The sequence below is a fragment of the Ipomoea nil genome, unplaced genomic scaffold (genome assembly GCF_001879475.1).
Source record: "Ipomoea nil cultivar Tokyo-kokei standard unplaced genomic scaffold, Asagao_1.1 scaffold2826, whole genome shotgun sequence".
Lineage (NCBI taxonomy): Eukaryota > Viridiplantae > Streptophyta > Magnoliopsida > Solanales > Convolvulaceae > Ipomoea > Ipomoea nil.
This window is the reverse complement of record NW_017619254.1, coordinates 5,884,083-5,904,946: the sequence shown is the minus strand read 5'-3', so window position 1 is coordinate 5,904,946 and position 20,864 is coordinate 5,884,083. Positions and strand designations below refer to the sequence as shown.

Sequence of the window (20,864 nt, the reverse complement as noted above, 5' to 3'; positions counted from 1 at the left end):
ACGGATCCATATTTCCGACCACCTGGTCGTCGGTAAGTACAACCACACGGGGTCGGATCTGGGGCAAGACCATTCTTGGATCCATATTTCCGACCACTATGTGGTCGGAAAGTCCGACGATCGGGCGGTCGGAAATCTAGATCCAATTCGTTTGTTCCAGATTTCCGACCCCTGGTGGTCGGAAATTAATAAATAAATATTTTTTTTTTTTTTTGTAATTTACAGTTTCTATTGCTACTTTTCGTACAAATTATACACTGCTTTACCAATTTTAAAACTAGTAATTTCCTAACACAAATATTATACATTTCAATAGCAAATTTAATTATACATAATATTGCAATTCTAATATCCACCATCATTCAAAATTCTAATACAATCAAAATATTTCCTAAATCACAAAAAAGTTAGAATCTTGGATCTATTGCTCAAGATCATCTAACCCATCACAAAAAAAGTTAGAATCTTGGATCTATTGCTCAAGATCATCTAACCCATCACCAAAAAAAAAGTTAGAATCTTGGATATATTGCTCAAGATCATCTAACCCAACACCACTACTTTCACGGCTAACGGCTGGATTAGTAGACTGAAAACAAGGATGATTTGCACCACGAATTGCAACAAATTCCGCTTCCAACCATGCCAATTTTTCCTTCATTTGCTTCTTCTCTTCATTTAGTTCCTTAATTTGATCCTCATAAACTGCATGTGCCAATGATTGTCCGGATTTTGAATTCTTTTGCGTCACAGCCTCAAAGAAGTAGCGTGGTGTATCTGATCCAAATCCATAAACAGATCCTCTTTTCTTGAGGCCACCGGCTGCCACGAACCATGCATTTGACTCTCCAAGCTCAGGTTGAGTTTGTTGTTTTTGAATTGCAGCCTCCTATATTTAAGAATTTTTACCAAATACAATCATTTTATCATCTCAAAATCTAATAAATGTTATGACAATCATTTTCCTAGAAATTCCTCAAACAATTACCAACACAGTGTAGCAAGACTCAATAAGACTCTCAAGGCAGTAAGACTCTTGAAGTAGTTGAAGGCAGTAACTCAATATCTTTTCTTCATTATAAATAAAAAGATTCAATACAGTAAAGGTTTGCACACAGTAAAAGTTTTAGCTAGTATGTAGCGAGACTTCTCCCACAGAAAGGAATGAAAAGCAATACAAGTTTACAAAGGAAGCAAGAGTTAGATGTATCAAGGCTTATACATATAGAGAATCTTATAAGAGATTCAATGTCAAACATTTTCTTCCCTAACAGGATAAAGAGATCATTTTCATCATGAAGTCAACATGTAGATCACAAGATTTTTGACAAGCAATCTAGTATAAGCTGGTTTAGTAAGCCCCTGATACAGTGGTCTATGGACCGGAAAATTGGCAGATGACACAATCTAATAACAGATAGGCTTAAGTTTAAATTGATTTCATGTAATGGCAAACCAATCAAATAACCACATTAACATTCATATAATTTAACATAAAACAGAACACATAATTAGCAGCAAGATTCCATACTTTCATAACTAGTCATTCATATATATTTTCATTGTAATTAATCCCCTAACATGTCTAAACTAACCATACTTTTAATTAGTTCTCAAGTTCGTATAGTTTCTGCTCTAATATAATCTGCATTCTAAATATCAGGATAGGGGGTATTCTTAATACTATATTTGGATGTTGGCACAAGTATACTATGGAGTATACTTTTTAAAACAAGTAAAACTTCTTTACTAGGCCTACACTTTTAATTCTAGGAAAAGTTTTAGTATCTTACATTTACATGATCAGCCTTTTTGCAAACAAACTCATTTGTCTTTTTGCGTTTGTGAGTTGCTTGGAACAACACTGCATGCGAGGACTCTTCTCCAAGCTTTTCTTTCTATCAAAGAACAATAAACCAAATATTAATGTTGTTGTTTAACTATAAATTGTATTTAAATAGTAGTAAATGACTTACTAATCTTCTCCTATGCTCAGAAATAGAGATTGAACCTGCAGTGTGCAGTGATGGTCCCAATCCCCCGCAATCTGAATTTCTATTTCTTTTGTTCTTCGCAGCAGTCTTCTTAAACTCCTCCGTATTCCAAATGCTGCGGTATTGGACCAAAACCTGATCATTCATCCAATTTGGTGGTGCATGGCCTCTTGCCAAATTGATGCGAACCTACCCCAACGTGTCAGATAATCTTCTAGCAGCCTTTTTGTGGAATATACTCTGAATTACTGCCTCATCTTCTGGATTCCACTTATACTTTTTCTTTGATAAGATTAAAAAAAAAAATCAAATTGTAATTAGTAAATGTATAAAGTAATTAGTAAAGGTATAAATTATTAAATGTATATATTAGTAGTTCCCTATGGTAGTTATACAGTAATTTACTAATGGCAGTTATAAAATAAGTTACCCTGAATTCATTAAACCATACGTCCTTCATATGTGTAGCAGCATCGTTGTATGATTTTATAGCATCTGGAAATATTTTAGTTACGTAATCGATAATTTTATTCGCACACCATGGCTCAAATCTATAACAAATTATAAATGTTAGAGATAAATGTTAACACATTATAGTTATCAATATAAGACTTACAAATTGTTCCGAACTATGGGCCTGTTAATCCTGTTGAGTCTACGTACTGCATTGTTTTCCCTAGGAGTGAGGACACATGACAAGTCATTTAGGGATGGTCCAATGGAAGCTTGATAAACAGCAACAACACCAAGAACATGAGGACCTAAATTCGAACAAGAAATAGAATATTTTAGAATCCATTAAAAAAAAAAACCTAAATTCGATTAGGGACTGGGTTACTCAAACGTTGAAAGGATTAGAAAGTACCTGGGGTTTCAGAATACGAGATTAGGGACTGCCATTATTGTGCCACTGCCGGTGCCGGAGGCGTGAAGGAGGAAGTAGGCCGTGAAGGATATGTGAAGTGGGAGAGAGAAGGATGGAGAAGTGAAGTAGTGGATGGAGAGGGAAATTCAAGTAGTGGAGGGAGAGAGAACTTAGTGAAATTTTGGGACCAAATTTTCAGATTTGCGCCACTTTTTTTTTTTTTTTTTTTTTTTTTTTAATGTTTTGGGGTAAATTCTTTATTTTTTTTAGCATTAATTAAATTTTTCTTAAACACTAATTAAAATTAAAATAAACATTAAAATTATTTAAATTTCAACTCTAAATTAAATATCACCCTCATCATTCTCTGATTCCTCATTATCATCTTCATCACCAATATCTCCACTATCATCTTCTACAGAATCATCATTGTCCTCTTCTTCAACTTCTTCAGTATCTTCTTCTTCTGAATCTTCAATTTGGACACCTTGGGAGGACCATTGATTTCTGATGTGAGGTAATTCCACTTCATTAATTTGTAATGGTTCGTGCACTAACTCTTGCGCGCCATCTTGAATTCTTTGATCACCCCCATATGTAGGCAACGATATGTTATCTTGTTGATATGTGTAACTAGAGATATAGGCACTGTCAATAGTTCCTCTTGGGCGTACATTCAAGACTACCCACCAATTCATTTTCTCTCGTATACCTCGTGGGTATGGAATATAACACACTTGACATGCGCTTTGTGCAATGATAAAAGGATCACACTTCAGCGATACCATATTCAGAATTGAATATTGACCCAATATTTGGTGTTGGGTCAAACCACTCACACTTAAAGAGAACAACCTTTTTTATTGGAACATTGGGGTACTCAACCTCAACAACCTCTTGCAATTTGCCAAAAAAATTTGATTCAAATTGTGTTAAACCTGTTCCCTTGATTGACACTCCGTAGTTACAAGTCGACTTTCTACGGCAATATTCTTCCGTCTGAAACTTGAAACTATTAACGACATACCCAGTGTATGTGTCAACCTCCATTATCGGCCCAGATGCCAAATCAATGAGTGATTGGTTACACACATTGTTCGTTGGGCAATATACCTAATAATAAATACAAAGAAAATGTCATATAACAAAAAAGATAGATAATAATGAATCAAAAATGACAAAGTGCATTAACTTCTTACATATTCTTTAAACCAATGTGCAAAATTTCTTTCAACTTCATTGTCTACATCTTCATCAGTACAACCAGGATTGTAACGTCGTAAACCATTTTCATACATCCTACAATACTGATATTAGATATATATATATATATATATATATATATATATATATATATATATATATATATATACACTAGTATTTTTTATGCGCGATGCGCAAAAAATAGGTGCCCAATATTAATACATTATATTACAATTTTAAATTTATTTAGATTTTAGATATTTAAATTATTCTAAATAATAATAATAATAATAATAATAATAATAATAATAATAATGTAAATCATTTTTATAAAATTGATATTTATATTTATGTAATAATTAACATATAACTCAAATATTTAATGTGTATATATTATTATTAATGAAGAAGATAAGAAAATATATGGTGGATGCATGTGCATGGTAACAATAGTGGAAAAGATAACGGAAGTTATAACGGTAAGGGTATGTTTGTCCAAAATATTTCAATGTACAACCTTAATAGCATAATGTACAAAAAAATTTAACGGAAAAAAACGGACATAAATCAGGGGTATAACTTTCATTCACACTTATTATGTTTCTAGATATATATATATAGGGTCAGGTTCCTGTGAGGACAGGTCTTCCCGTGCGGTCAGTGCGGCATACACCATTAGGTATACATAAATGCACCACACAGTGTTTGTAAATACACTCTTATGTGTGGTGCATTTTTTGTTTGTGTGGTGTATTTTTTGACATTTCATTTTGGTGTATTTTCGAACCCTGTATGGTGCATTTATGCATACCTAATGGTGTATGCCGCACTGACCGCATGGGAAGACCTGACCTCACAGGAACCAATATATATATATATATATATATATATATATATATATATATATATATATATATATATATATATATACATTTGAAATCAAAATGGGAAAAAGTGGAGCACACATACCTTAGAATCGGTTGAACCTCCTCACAATTCAGTAACACATATTGATGAGCGGCGAAATGTTCTTCTACACTCAAATATCTTGTCTTTCTCTTGCCCATCGACCGACCAAGTCGATTGAATATTGACAAAGTAACTGGCAAGTTCTGATCAATGCCGCCATCATTTAGGTTCTGACATATCCTTGTTCTTCTACTCTACACATCATCTTCAAAACAAAATGATTCAAAGTGTGTTGCCTCTTCAAGCATATATGCATCAGCAATTGAACCTTCAAAATATCTCTTATTTTTCATTTTGGACTTCAAGTGATTGAGGAAGCGTTCAAATGGGTACATCCAACGATATTTTACTAGGCCACCTAGACGTGCTTCATAGGGAAGATGGACAGGCAAGTGTTCCATGCAATCAAACAGTGCTGGAGGGAAAAACCGTTCTAACTTACACATTGTTAAAACAATCAGACAGCTAATTGATTAGTATGATTCAAACTGTAGCTTGCCTTGAGCATAAGATAACATCCATTCTTTTCCACCAACTCAAGTTCGGGCCTATTACACACATCCTTCATATTGAGACGTGCATTAGGCGTGTCTTTATTTTTATCTGTGCCTTTGACATCCATAACCGTGTGGAAAATGTTATCAAACACATTTTTCTCTATATGCATCACATCAAGATTGTGACGTAACAAATTATCCTTCCAATAAGGCAAATCTCAAAATATGATCTCTTTTTTTCCAATTGTGTGCTTGTCCAAACCCTCAATGCGATCAATTGGACCATCAATAATCCTTGGGATATTTTCCAAACTATTAAACAAATCATCTCCTGTCCAAATTGGTTGAGATCTTGATTTCTCAGCTCATTGTTTGACGAAGGTATCTCGATTCTTCCTCCAGGAGTGATTCATTGGAAGGAATTGACGGTGACAATCAAACCAACATGTTTTATGACCATTCTTCAAATAAAATGATTTAGAATAATAAAGACAATAAGGACATGCTAGTTTCCCGGCTGTCTGCCATCCAGATAACATACCGTATGCAGGAAAGTCATAATGGTCCACATTAACGCAGCGCGCATCATAAAATTTTGTTTAAGTGATGCATCATAAGTTAAGACACATGTTTCCATAACAATTGAAGTTCATCAATTAAAGGCTGGACATAGACATCAATATTGGCCTTTGGGTTTTTCGGTCCAGGAATAATACAGGTTAAGAATGTTGAGCATATAACCATTAATGTGCAATCTAACTATTAGCTTAGGCTTTTAGTTGAGATGGAGCACATGCTTCAATTTGGTATCAAAGTGTGATACCCCATATTTTCTGGGCACTATTAGTTTTATTAAATTCTCCTATCCTTGTTACTCAATTTTATTTTAATTCTTTAAATTCCAAGTCTAACCTAATATCATCTTAAATTCATATTATTATGAGCCCTATATTATTATATATTATATTGCGCCTAATATTTCCCATAATCCTAATCTATTCCCATTCTTAAAGTTTTACACCATATATATATATATATATATATATATATATATATATATATATATATATATATATATATATATATATATACTAGTTTTTTACGCGCATTGCGCGATTGGGATAATGCCCAATGTTTTTTTTTTAAATAAGTACTTTAAAGTATATTGAGGCAAGATTATATTGAAATTGTTCATGCATAGATAATTGAAGGTTGAATTTGCGTATTTAAATAGGTAATTCTTCTCCCAAAGGTTGAGTCCCCAACCCCAAGGGCCCCCCCCCACACTCCGACCCGACAGAGCATTGTGGGAAGTTGTAAATCACAGTGACTCAATGGTTTAGCAGACAGGGCCAAATGCTGGTACGCACAAGGAATCTGCCCACTTTGGACATAATTCCCGCATTGCCCGCGCCGAGGTTCAAACCTTGGTCTCTTCTCCCAAATACTACCCACTAAACCATTGAGCTAAGCTCGTGCGAGTTAAATAGGTAATTCTAAGTTTACAAATTCAAGATAATATAGTCAATATTGATTATAATTGTCAATAAAATAATTGTATAGGTATGGTTGAAACCAAATACGGGACATAAGGGAAAACAAATAAAAATTAGGGCATAAAATATGAAATATATACTAATATTGTTTGAGGAGATTCCGACATTAGGATTTGTGGTTAAGTTCTATTAAGACTTTAATATTAGAATTAGATTAATGGTGTAGTTATAATTCTATATTAGACTTTAATATTAGAATTAGACTAACGGTGAATTAACGGAAAAGTTAAATGGATAATCATATAATTAAGGATAAATTAGAAAATCTTAAAAGAAAACAATTAAAACCTGAACAATATGAACCATTCATTTGATTTAATAATTTGGCGGTCATTTTTTCTACCCAATGTTAATAATTAAATAAATTCGCTGGTCAACTCCGCTTGTATAATCCACTAACGTTAACCGCTAACTGCTGATTGTCAAACAAGGACATTGCGAGGTAGTTCTCACTTCAATTTGTTGTGTGATTTGAATACTCTCGTTGTCACAAAATCTCTCAAAGTAGTTAATATGGTTGGCTTTATTAATTATATTTTTTTAATTTTTTCATGGTATTAATAAAATACTTGGTAAATAAATATATAGCATTATTTTATGTTATAACTTTGATATTTAATTAGAAAAATAGTGCACAAAAAAGATAATAGATAATGTAGTGAATATAATCAATTGATGAATTTGAATGTAAAAATTTTTACATTTGAGAAAAATAAAGACAATATAACTAATGAAAATATTTCTTTTAATTAATTTATTGATAATTAATAATTTGTTTTTCACTGAATAAAGACATTGTAAGGACAATGTAGCGAATATAATCAATTAATAAATTTGAATATAAAGAATTTTTATATTGAAGAAAAATAAAGACAATATAACTAATAAAATTATTTATCTTATTTAATTTATTGATAATGAATATTTTTTTTTTTTTTTGAATAAAGACATTGTGAACACATAATTCTAAATTAAAGAAAAGCATATGTATTATTTTTTGTTATAACTACTAAATTATTATTTATATAATTTAATAAGAGTAAAATAGAGTACTAATTATGCCAACTTTGATTGGGATGAGGTTCGAACCTAAGACCTTTTTTTTTATTGAAATCAATGAGTAAGTTAACGGTGAACTAACGACAATTCTTAAAATTTTAACGGAATTAGTAACGGTGTGTGGGTATTTTAGGAAATTTTAGTGTAAAATTTAAATCTGATCAATCTTTTAATCAATCTGAACCATTCATTTGATTAAAATCTGTGACCGCCATTTTTTCTACCCATTATAGGCCTAACTCTCTTGGGCTCTTATATTAGTATATATATATATATATATATATTAGTATATATATATTAGTATATATATAATATATGTATAGTAGAGATAGTAGATACAATACTATGTATATTCCCTATAACTAACCCTTTTTGAAAACCCCTATAATTAGTCCTAATCACCTAAATATATATATATAGGTTATGTCTCCCAATGATTGCCTTATCATTCCTAATCAATTCTAATCATTATGATTAATGATTGATACATACAGACGTTATACTCTGTATAGTACTCTACCACTTCTTCTCTTTATCTCTCCATCAAACCCACTTATTTCTCTATCTCTTCCCTATATCTATTGCCGAAAGTTCTCTCTATCGCAGCCCTCCACCACGCCAGTTTTCCTCCATTTTCCTTTCGCCATTTTCTCCATCTCTTCCTCTCACTCTCTCGACCAGCGGTGTATATAGGATTGCCGGCGAAGCTTTCCGGCTCTGTAGACATGATAGCGAAGTGAGGAAATTCGGAGGTTGATGATGCCAGAGAATAGTGTTGTTGATGAGGTATAAATTCTTAATGATTATAGTCGGATTATTATGAATGATGTTGTGGATGACAATGATGTGAGTAGTTGATGATGACTATGATTAGTGGTTTAAACATGAAATATATATTGATGGGAATTATTCAGTCCTACGGATATAATAACAAAAATAAATTATATTAGAATTGTTTGATTAGCAGGTTCTCTTTTATGGTGACTAAGATGCTATCAATTGTTGATAAAGTTTTGGACTTCTGAGGTAAGATGTCATGTTCATCAAAACTATCATTTTCCCCAAAGTACTGTATGTATCGATATTTTGTGTGATATATGCTATTAACGTGAACACAAGTAAATTTATCGATAAATTTAATTGTTGTGTATGGTAATTTTCGAAATATCGAGAATGGGCTTCGACGTGTCGAGCTCTGTGTGTGTAAATCATTGGCTTGGAAAATTTTGGTGTATATACACGTTGTGAAATTTGTATTACCTTTATATTGTTGAGTAAAAATGATTTTGGACAAATCATGTGGAGAAAATGTATTTTGAAGGAAATTGTATATTTTGAGAAAAATGTATTATAGAAAAATTGTATATGTTGGAGAAAAGTATATCTTGTAAAAATGAAGAATTTATTTTTGGAGAAAAGTATTTATTTGTGGAGAAATAGTGAAACTTTGAGAAAATAATGTACAGTGTGGTGTTCAGTAAATGTGAGTACTGTTCACTAGGACTAATTACCACTCATTGGGCTTGGAATCCCATGAGGGTGTATCACTTAGGTTATGATCCAGTTTCCAAACTGTTTGAGTGGTAGTAGGTAAGAAAACGTTACTACTTGGATCATATACTACCCAGTGGCTTAGAATCCCCTGGGGGTGTGCACATAGGTTTTAGTCCAGATTCTAAGTGGATTTCGATGAGGTTTGTTAATTATCCATTTATAAATATTAATTCTCTATACAAGGAAAAGTATGACTCGACATGTATTTTGTAGAAGTATATATTATTTTTGAAAATATAAAATCCAAGCCTATATTTTACGGGGTGAAATGAAACTTACTTAGCTTATGCTAATTTTTGTCTACACCCTATTTTGTTGCAAATTATTTTTACAGGTGAACATGGATAAAGGGATTCAAGATGAATTCAAGTTGAGAAGGAATTAAGAATAGACATATTGGAGATTTATTATTTGAGAAGTTTTATGGTTGTATAGTATTATCCTTTCTTGTATTATAGAAGTTGGATTTGGGTTGAGTTTATTTGATGTTGTAAATCTTAGCCTTAGCGTTTGGGAATAGGGAAATACCTGAGCGTGACGGTAACACCCATTTTTTTTTTGTTAGTTAATGCTTCCGCTATGATTTTTGTAAAATTGTAAATTAAGATAAAAGAATTAAGGAAAATTTTGGTTATGAAAAATGGGGGTGTTACACAGAGCTAGACCAAAGGTCATGGGTTCAAAACTCTACGTCACCCAATAAGCGACTATGGTCCACCTGTTGCTTGGAACCCACCGCACACGTGAGGGGGCGTGTTGATAATATAATCATTAGTTGAGATGGAGCACATGCTTCAATTAATAATGTGTATGGTGTAGTCATACACATTGAAGGTGGCCAACAAGAGTACGGCTTTGCATTGAAACCAAAAGGAGAACAACCATCAGAACATAAGCCCCATTTCGAGGATCTGCTGAGAAATCAGGGGAACATAAGTCCCATTTCTACTAGGTTCGCGACGATTTTCATAATGCCATCGCATGTGTGAAGCAGAGCTATGTGATGCATACAGACGTTGCAATCGAGGAATGAGAGGAAGGTAATGCATTCTTTTGCGAGGCACCTCTTTTGCACGAGTAGATCCAGATGAGCAAGGTTTAAATCTTGTCTCACCACAAAACTTACAGTGCTTGTCATTTATTTCAGACTTATAGTACAAGATACAACTGTTTACACAATAATCAATCTTCTCATGTCCAAGACCAAGCTTTGTAAGTAACTTTTTTTGCATCATAATACCTGGTAGGTACTTGATTATCGGGACCCATCAAATGGTTAATATACTAAAATATCTGATCCATTGCTAGCTGCGGTATATTAAAAGTTGTCTTGATATTCATCCTCTTCAATGTATATGCATCAGCTCTGTTTCTTCATTAACATTCATTGATAAAGGTTGTCTCGCAGCATCTAACAAATCATAGAAGTTTCTTGCACTACTATGTGGTTCTTCATCTTGGTCATTTCCGACATTTAATGGAAAAAATGATGGACAAAACCATTTATTCATACTGGTTATTTTCACTAGGGCCCTCATTCATGTGTGGTTGTATTGAAGGTGGAAGCTCACCGTGACATGTCCAAATCCAATTACTTGATTCAAAACCCTTCCTATACAAATGAACACGAACATCATCTGCAGACAAGTGTACTCTATTCTTACACTTACTACATGGGCACCTAATCTTCATTGAAGCCTTGTATACAGGAAGTGTGCTTGCATAATTTACAAATTCCTCAACACCCAATAAGAACTCATCTGTGTACCCCTTTTTCTGGGTAACAATCGATTTTACATCCATTTCCGATGTTCAGGTATATTAGCCATGTAAAATAACTGTAAAAACATATATACAGTGCAAACACATATATAAATATATTAAAAATAATATTAATATTTTAAATAATCATATACACTCATACTAATAATTAGACACATATAAAATGTAATTTGTAAAAAGTACAAATATATAAATAATTATAAACATACTCACATATACATATATGCACACTATACATTCTTCAATCATATTAAAATAAATAATCTAAATAAGTATTCACAAAAGTATATTTAAAAAATCAAACTAGATCTAAAAAAAATTCATACTAACACACATATAAAATGTAATTTTAAAAAAGTACAAATATACAAATAATTATAAACATATTCACATAAATACACATATACATATATGCACACTATACATTCTTCGATCATATTAAAATAAATAAATCTAAATAAGTATTCACAAAAATATTTTTAAAAAATCAAACTAGATCTAAAAAAAAGTCTTAATAAATAGCAGATTTAAGAATGTAAACACATACCTTAACTTGATATGATGTAGTATAACTTGATTTTAGCGCTATTATGCATGAATTATTGAAAGAAAACCTGCAAATAAGAAAAAAAGCAGTAAAAAGGGGTAAAAAATAGAGAAAATAGGTCTGGAAATACGCAATGGAAGCATATATATATAAAGGTATTTCCGACCACCATTAATTGTGGTCGGAAAAGGTATATTAAAATTCATACCGCCGACAGTTTCTGACCACTATTAGTATGTGGTCGGAATTTCCGACCACCTACTAATAGTGCTTGGAAATTCCGACCCCCTTACCCACTCGCCCGAAAAATGCGAAAACATGATATTTCCGACCACTTTTTGTGGTGGTCGAAAAAGTGATCGGAAATACGATGATTCCCAGCAGTGCTCCTTGCTTTAAACTGTAGATTTCACTTTGTAGGATCGAAATGCGTTGAGCATCTTGCTACGAGAATCTTCTTCTAAGATCTTCCCATATATCTCTAGCATTATCAAAGTGCATTACGCTCTGTGCGATAGATTGATGCACAGACTTGAAGATCTAAGAACATATCATCAAGTTACAGCGCCTCCACGCTGCATACTACAATTGATCACTGTTCGGCGGCGTGGTGCTTCCATCGATCAAGGTCCACTTGTTTTTCACTTCCAAGGCGATCCGCATGGATATAGACCAAGTACTGTAGTTTGAATTCCCTGTTAACGACGAACTCACAAGGATCGCGCATTGATTGTCATTCGCATTGATGAAGAGAGGATTCTCCAATTCCTCTGTATTGTAGTTCCTCTGCGGCTGAGTAGATAGATTCCTCTGCGGGATCCCCTCTAGAGCAGTGCGACTGGAGATCGAATGATCGACGTTGTGGTGTGCGTTGCTTTGTTGGTGTCTCCAACGCCGGAGATGGCGACGACGTAGGAGGTGTGCCGTGGCTCTGGTACCACGATAGACATGGCTACATGGACGGTGGAATGAAAAATAGGCTAACTGTGTGTATTGCCGATTGTAGTATATTTGCAAACAAATAATACCCGGAGTATATTTGCAAACAAATAATACAGGGAAGTGGTTGTATTAAGCACTAGCTACTAATTTATTCTATAAAGCTAATCCTAACGATTGACTTGGATGGTTGCATAAAATAAATAAATAAAATAAAGCAATGATTCAAGGTAATGAAAACAATAGAGAGAGACTGAGATCCTTGGGATTCAAGTGTTTAATCCCCAGTGCCTAGCCTAATGTTATATTAATTCTGGGTTCATATGAGCATGAGGATGCACAGTGGTATAGAGCTACTCTCGTAGTCACTAACACTGGTGAATTTACTCTTGTGGCCTAAACACCCAATAAAACAAGAACAAGCATCATAAATTCCTAACTACTACCATCTCTCGATGTGCAATAATCATTAATTAAACTCCCTAACAAAATTACCCTTTCTCAAGGTGCAATAGTTAGGTGCAATTGTGTGTGCCCTAAGTTATGTCCAACTCTCGTTGTGACACAAACAAAGCAAACGAAACAAGTAACTATAGCCACTAATTTCAAGCATCAAACAATATTATCACAGTACAATTGCAACACAAGTATTAAACCCAAATAATAATATATTAAAGAATCTGAGAGCTTAGGCACATAGGTTCATAAACACTTTTACCCAAGAATATCTAAAGAATTTAGTCAAGCATGACTAAATTATACATAGCAAATAAATTTAAAGAATTACAAATCATCAAAAGAGTACAAGAATGAACTAGGAAATTTTCTCAAATCTCCCTGGTCTTCTTCTTGATTCCCAAGACAACTTGCGGCTCTTGATTTCTCTCTTTCTTGTCTCCAAGGATCACTGAATGAATATTAGGGCTAGAGAATGTGGGATTTTATAGCTAGAGGCCTAGATTCAATCCCGGTTGAAATAGAATTCTGTGCGAAATTGGACTGAAATTGCGTCTCGGACCGAAATTGTAATTTCCTATTTATTTTGGAAATCTTTTAGCTTGGGAATCATCTCCCCTTTTAATTAAATAATGACCTTGAAAACCGCGCCTCAATAATGTGGAAGACTATTGCATGTCGCGCCGCTCGACGCGTCGAGAAATAAAGTCGACGTGTCGAGTTTAGGCGTCGTTTTCTCCCCAGCGACAAATGCCTTTTCGACGCGTCGAGTTTAGGCGTCATTTTCTCCCCAGCGACAGTTGCCTTTTTTACGCGTTAAGAAATTTCTCGACGCGTCGAGTTTCCTGTGCGTGAACCAAAATTGTTTCTGTAAATTTTGGACGCGTCGAACCTGCTGGGTATGCATCTTTTGGTCCACTTTGACTCTAAATTTGTCCTAGAACTTCCCTTGCTCATTGAATTGACCTACAATGGTTCAAAAACACTAACAAACACCGTAACATTCAAAGCAAGTGTGAACCATAACTAAACAATAAAACAAGGGATTATGCAATTAAAATACCAAAATTATGAACTTAAGCCTACCAAATGTAATTAAATCAATACTAGAAATATGCACAACTAGGCTCACATCAATTGCATAATGAAGTCTCTCAACGTTACAAGGAAGAAGAAGGAAATGTTATATACGTTATAACTAACTCAAGAAGATGAAAGGACCTAAGTACCCCTCAACTAACTACACTTGTTAACAACTTCAGTTTCTTCTTCTTGCTCGTCTTCCTTGTGCTCCAATATTTTGTACTAACTTTATATTTTTTTTTTATTTTCTTTCAATTCCTAAATTTAATTTAATTTTTAAGCTAATGTTTACATTTAGAATTTGTAATCAGTTTATTTTAATATTCTAAATCTTTGATAAATTGCGTATTTTAATGATTATGTTTATTTTGATATTCTATTTATATTATTTTTAGAAATATTTGTATAAGATTTTGATGAGATAAAAATGTAATTTGAATTGAAAAATATTAGAATCGCCAATTTTATTGTATTTAGTGTTTAGGAAAATTTCTAGAGTTACTTGGTTCAAGATATTTTAAATTTAGGTGGAACAAATAAATTTATTTGAGACAAGAAAAAAAAATCAATTCCCTAATATTATTATTTGGAGTAAAAGTGGCGTAGGAATTGTCTATCTTTCTTGAAGGAGTAGCAAAGCTTGTAGAAGGCGGATTGCCCTAGTCCAAGCCAGCCCAAGTAGAAGTAGAAGAGATCAGATACGGCAAATTATGCTGTGGACTCGTGTTCACAATGCATTGTGGTCGCGAGTCCAAAACGACTTTGTTTTTAGTGAAAATGACTGTATTTCACTTTTATATATATATATATATATATATATATATATATATATATATATATATATATTTTGAAAGGTTCCCGTGCGTTTGAATGCTTCCTGTGCAGTTCTGCGGTTGATTAATGTGCGTGAGATTTGTGCTTAATGTGCCTGAGATTCGTACTTAATGTGCGTGGATGTGTAAAATGCAGCAGAAAATATGGATGTCAGCTTCTTCCCCATCTCCAGTAGCCATTGCCCCTTCCCTGATGATGATGATGCGGGACCGGCTATGGTGGTTAAGAATTATGGGAATAATACAACAGAAATCCACACTTAGCTGGTGTGTAAATTTTGCTGTGCGTGCGTCATCTATATAAACATTCAATGCACTGAAGGTAGCTGATAATCCAAAATCCATGGCCAAATTGAAGGAAGAAGTAATAAGAAGCTTGGGCGTTAATGTGTGTGAGTTTTCTGTTCTGCTTCCTTCTGAGCTCGTAATTCTGAACTACTCACGCACATTAAGCACAAATCTCACGCATATTAAGCACAATACTCAGGCACATTAAGTACAAAACTCACGCATATTAACATTACGCACATTAAGTACAAATCTCAGGCACATTAAGCACAACACTCACGCACATTAAGTATAAACCTCACGCACATTAATCCACTGCACAACCGCACGGGAAGCCACAAATGCACCTGATCCCTTCCCTATATATATATATATATATATATATATAGATTTTGGTTCCTGTGAGGTTAGGTCTTCCCGTGCGGTCAGTGCGGCATACACCATTAGGTATGTATAAATGCATCATACAATGTTCGAAAATACACCAGAATAAAATGCTAAAAAATACACCACACAAAAAAAAAAAAAATACACCACATAATGGTGTATTTACGAACACTGTGTAGTGCATTTATGCATACCTAATGGTGTATGCCGCACTGACCGCACGGGAAGACCTAACCTCACAGGAACCTGACCCTATATATATATATATATATATATATATATATATATATATATATATATATATATATATACCAATTTACTTCTTCACTACCCTGGAGGGAGATGAAATTCCACATTAATTTTATGGACAAAAAACACCACAAAATACCAGAAGACTAATTAATAGGATTCTACCAATATAATTAATTGGTCTAGAGTGGCTATACTTGACTACCCAACGACGGTCGTTGACACTTGACAGGTTAACAAGACGACATAAGGAGTAAGTTCAACAACACCTACTCTACTGGTAACAATGTAATCAAGAAAGCTCAGCTCATTCTTCTTCCCATTATCACTACTGAAAATTCTGAAATTTCCGACCACCTGAAAGTGATCATAAATTAAGTTGAAAGTCTTGTTCCGACCACTTTTGGTATCCGGAAAAACCTTTGTTGCTATTTCCGTCCACTTTTTGGATTTTTTAGTATCAACTTAATTTAAGATCATTTTCAGGTGGTCGGAAATTTTAGAATTTCTAGTAGTGTATTAATAATATTATATTCCAGCCATTTCTGTAATTTTTTTATTTTTATTATTATTATTATTATTATTATTATTATTATTATTATTATTATTATTATTATTATTATTATTATGTAGCAAACCATTTCTGAAATATATTACGGATAAATGGGCAGAATTATTTATTGTATTAATTCATGTAACACCTCCATTCTGCCACTTGCCAATTAAGAATATAATATATTATAATAGACTAACAAACTAGCTTAGCTACTGCAAATAAGAATACAATTTTATTTTATTTTATTATTGCGTGCGGAAAATAGTACAGTATTATTATTGATGGTGTATGTAAATTAAACAGGACTAAAGTAGCTAGCAAGGTATATTATAATATATTAGTGTATGAATTAACATACAGGAGTAGTAGGAATCAAGAAAAGGTCATTGTTTCTTGCTACAGCCAATCCATGCCTCTCTGTCATGTCCAATGTTTCACCTGTAACTCCAGCAGGCAGCTTCCAATCAAAGTTGTAGAGCAAGTGTGCTAAAGGAGACAAAGTGTTGGCCAAACCAAATACAAGTCCGGGACATATTCTCCTTCCACCACCAAAAGGTAAAAATTGGAAGTGATTTCCCATGAAATCAATTGAGCTGTTGTCAAATCTCTCGGGTGTAAAGTTATCAGGGTTTTCCCAGTATTGAGGGTCCCGGCCAATCGCCCACACATTAATCAACACTCTAGCCCTCTTTGGGATGGTGTATCCGCAGACCACAGTTTCTTCTCTGCATTCTCTGGGAACTAACAAGGGAGCCGGAGGATGACACCTAAATGTTTCTTTGACCACCAACTTTAGGTATTCTAATTGTTCAATGTCATCCTCCTCCAACTTCTCTTTCCCTCTAAAGGCTTCTCTCACCTCGGCTTGCGCTTTGGCAAGCACCCTAGGATTTTTCATCATTTCCGACATTGCCCACACTACCGTCGTTGCAGATGTCTCTGTTCCTCCTGCAAATATATCCTGCACACATAGGAAGTGTTTGGTAAATAGTTGTTATCAATTGGATCAGAGTTTGACTTTTAGCATGCAAATCAGCTTAGTTGCTGATTACATGCAAAATGACTTTTTTAAAATGCTAATCGAAAAAGTAGCTTTTTGAATTTTAACATTTTGGAATAATAGACTATTACAACAAGTTAATTAATCAAACACTAATATTGATAGTTTAACCAAGTCAAACAACGAATTAATAATAGTCAAATAATAAGTCAAAATTAATTGATGAGTAACTTATGTTATCAAACAGGTCATAATATATATTATTATTAGTATGTGGTAATTAAACTACTATATATAATATATACATACGATGATGATGCCTTTGATGATGTCGTGGGTGATAGGCAGTTGAAGGCCACCGTTTTTCTCAAGTTTGATGAGGACGTCAATTAAATCGTCACCACCCAACTCACCACTTCCCTTGTTGCCACTTTCTAAGTTCTTTTCGTGTTGTTTTATGATGTTCTCGATAATTGCATTTGTTTTACGATGAACTTTTACGATCTTATTCCTGTTGCCGCAGAATCCTTGAAGAAACTTCAATGAGGGAAACACATCCGTAAACTCGAATTCTCCTAGCAAGAATTGAATCTCGTTCACTAGCTCAATTAAATCTTCTCTCCCACTGAATACCCTACCTATTATATTATATTATATTACAAGTATAAATCAAAATGAACGTACCAATAAACTCAATAACATGCATGTGCATAAATTTATAGGTAACAGTTCACTTTTGATTTTATTTTTTTATCAGAACATTCTTATTTAGTCTTAGTATTATTGTGACATGACCATTTTTGTCCTATGTCAACAAAATCGTTGAAATATCGTTAAATACAGAATATTTTGATTTTTCTTTTTTAATATAAAGTAGGTTGACTCACTATATTTTTTTATGTTTATTTTTTTCAAAAAATTCATAATTAATGACTGAAATGTCCTTGTATTTAAGGGTATTTTGTTGATAAATAACAAAAAATGTTAATGTCACAATAATACTAATCCCAAAAGTATATATTCTCAAAAAAAAAAATTAAAAGTGGACAGTCACTTATAAATATAAGATTAAAATAAAATATCGTAGATTATATATACTCCTTCCATCCAATTTTATTTGTCTAGTTCTTGACAGAAGTTATTTTTAATTCAATTTTTCATAATATAAAGTGTAGTATTAATATATAAAATTTATATATTTAGAAACTATATTTAAAAAAAAATACTATTAAGCACAAAAAATTAAATTTAAAAATAATTACAAATTATTAAAAAATAAACAATTGAAAAAAGTTGATTTGATGCCATAAATAAATAGTAAACAAACAACAAACAGATAAAATGAGACAATGGAGTATATTATATTAGAAAGAAATTGGCAGTTAATAATAAATAATCTTAATTACCCATTGCCGATCTGCATATAAGGGAGCTGGTAAACAAGGAGATTCTCTCAGACAGATTGACCGGACTCCCCAGAGATGACCGGACGTGAGTCAACAGCCGATGGATCTCATCGCTTCTGATGGAGCTGAAGGAGCGGATAAGTTTGGGGTTTAGGAGCTCCATCACACATATTTTGCGCATTTGTCTCCAGTGATCACCGTACGGGGACATCACAATGTCGGAGCAATTGTAGAGGATTATTTTGCTGCTCAAGATTTCCGGCCGGCTCGCGAAAACCAGGTCGTGAGTTCTGAGGAACTCTTTCGCCATCTCACTCGACGACACCACCACCGCTGACACTTCTCCGATTTGGAGGTGCATGAGGCCCGACGCGCTGCCGTGCCTGTAAAGGTGAGAGAGTCATATATATTAATCACAGCAAGTACTGTCTATTTATAGTCCAGTGATAAAGTTACAACAAAAGAGAAAAAAGGTGGAAATCGAATTAAAAGGAACTATTCTAAAGGAGAGTTACTGCAACAACACTAAATAATACAGCAAATATAAAAGGAATAATACAATTAATCTTTAACAGTGCCTTTTCGCTAAATCGCTAAGGAGGCGGTGGGCGGGCAGTGATGAGCCGGCCAAGTGGAACAAGTTCCCGACGATCGGCAGCTTCCACGGGCCTGGCGGCAGGGGATTTGCCTTCTTCTTCCACCGTTTATGGACTAAAATGAAGAAGAAACAAAGAAAAAGGGTGAAAGAAACGAAGTTGATTATTGCGGCCTCCATTAGTTAAAGAGCAAGCAATTTAGCTAGATATATGATATATCTGTCTGATCTTATGCCTCCTTTATTAAAACCCATGGCCGCCCTTATATACAATATTTCGTATACTACTTTTCTAAATAGAGTAATATTATATTTTTCTAAATAGAGTAATATAATGCTACTCATGACTCATCCGCTTACATCTCTTATTAGATGATTAAGTTTTTAATTGAGTAAATACCAGCAGAGGTCCTCCAACTTTAGTGGCACTGCCACTTGTAGTCCTCAACTTTTAAATCAACCACTTTTAGTCCTCTTACTTTTTGTTTCTAGCCATCTATAGTCCTTCTGTTAAATTTGGCCGTCTAATGCCGTTTTCTCAAAGGTAATTTGGTCCTTTCATAATTAATTTATTAATTATTATGTTTAATTTTCTCATCAGAATAGTCAAACAATGGTTTCCCCAATGAAAGCGGCGACGAATTGTGAATGCATATATGGATTCACGAGCTGGTTTTGTACACGTTCATGGAGAAACTATTGTTTGACTATTCTGATGAGGAAACTAAATATAATAATTAATAAATTAATTATGAAAGGACCGAATTACCCTTGAGGAAACGACATTAGACGACCAAGTATATCAGAAGGATCATAGATGGCTAGAAACAAAAAGTAAGAGGACTAAAAGTGGTTGATTTAAAAATTGAGGACTAAAAGTGGCAGTGCCACCAAAGTCGGAGGACCTCTGCTGGTATTTACTCTTTTTAATTAATAACAAATTTCAAACTCAATGATTATATATAAGTCGAGCTAATTCCCAAAATGTCATCCAACTATTGATTTCTGAACTTTTAATTGCACCCAAAGTGATCCTCCGACTATTG

General features: G+C 33.6%; 1 protein-coding gene and 2 long non-coding RNA genes across 3 annotated transcripts; all 3 read right to left on the bottom strand.

Moving 5' to 3' along the window:
* Window positions 1-1,839: 1,839 nt before the first annotated feature.
* LOC109158623 lies at window positions 1,840-2,132 on the bottom strand. Its single transcript, XR_002050419.1, has 2 exons — window positions 1,977-2,132; window positions 1,840-1,898 (listed from the first exon to the last, which is right to left on the bottom strand). It is a non-coding gene; the product is annotated as an uncharacterized LOC109158623 (long non-coding RNA).
* Window positions 2,133-3,861: 1,729 nt separating this feature from the next.
* Window positions 3,862-5,056, bottom strand: LOC109158624. The gene is made up of 3 exons (XR_002050420.1): window positions 5,032-5,056; window positions 4,059-4,158; window positions 3,862-3,972 (listed from the first exon to the last, which is right to left on the bottom strand). It is a non-coding gene; the product is annotated as an uncharacterized LOC109158624 (long non-coding RNA).
* Window positions 5,057-17,151: 12,095 nt separating this feature from the next.
* Window positions 17,152-20,021, bottom strand: LOC109158621 (premnaspirodiene oxygenase-like). The gene is made up of 4 exons (XM_019306508.1): window positions 19,802-20,021; window positions 19,224-19,606; window positions 18,127-18,455; window positions 17,152-17,778 (listed from the first exon to the last, which is right to left on the bottom strand). Exons 1-4 carry the CDS (start codon window positions 19,996-19,998, stop codon window positions 17,167-17,169), a joined length of 1,521 nt encoding a protein of 506 aa, XP_019162053.1. The 5' UTR covers window positions 19,999-20,021; the 3' UTR covers window positions 17,152-17,166.
* Between the last annotated feature and the right edge of the window lie 843 nt (window positions 20,022-20,864).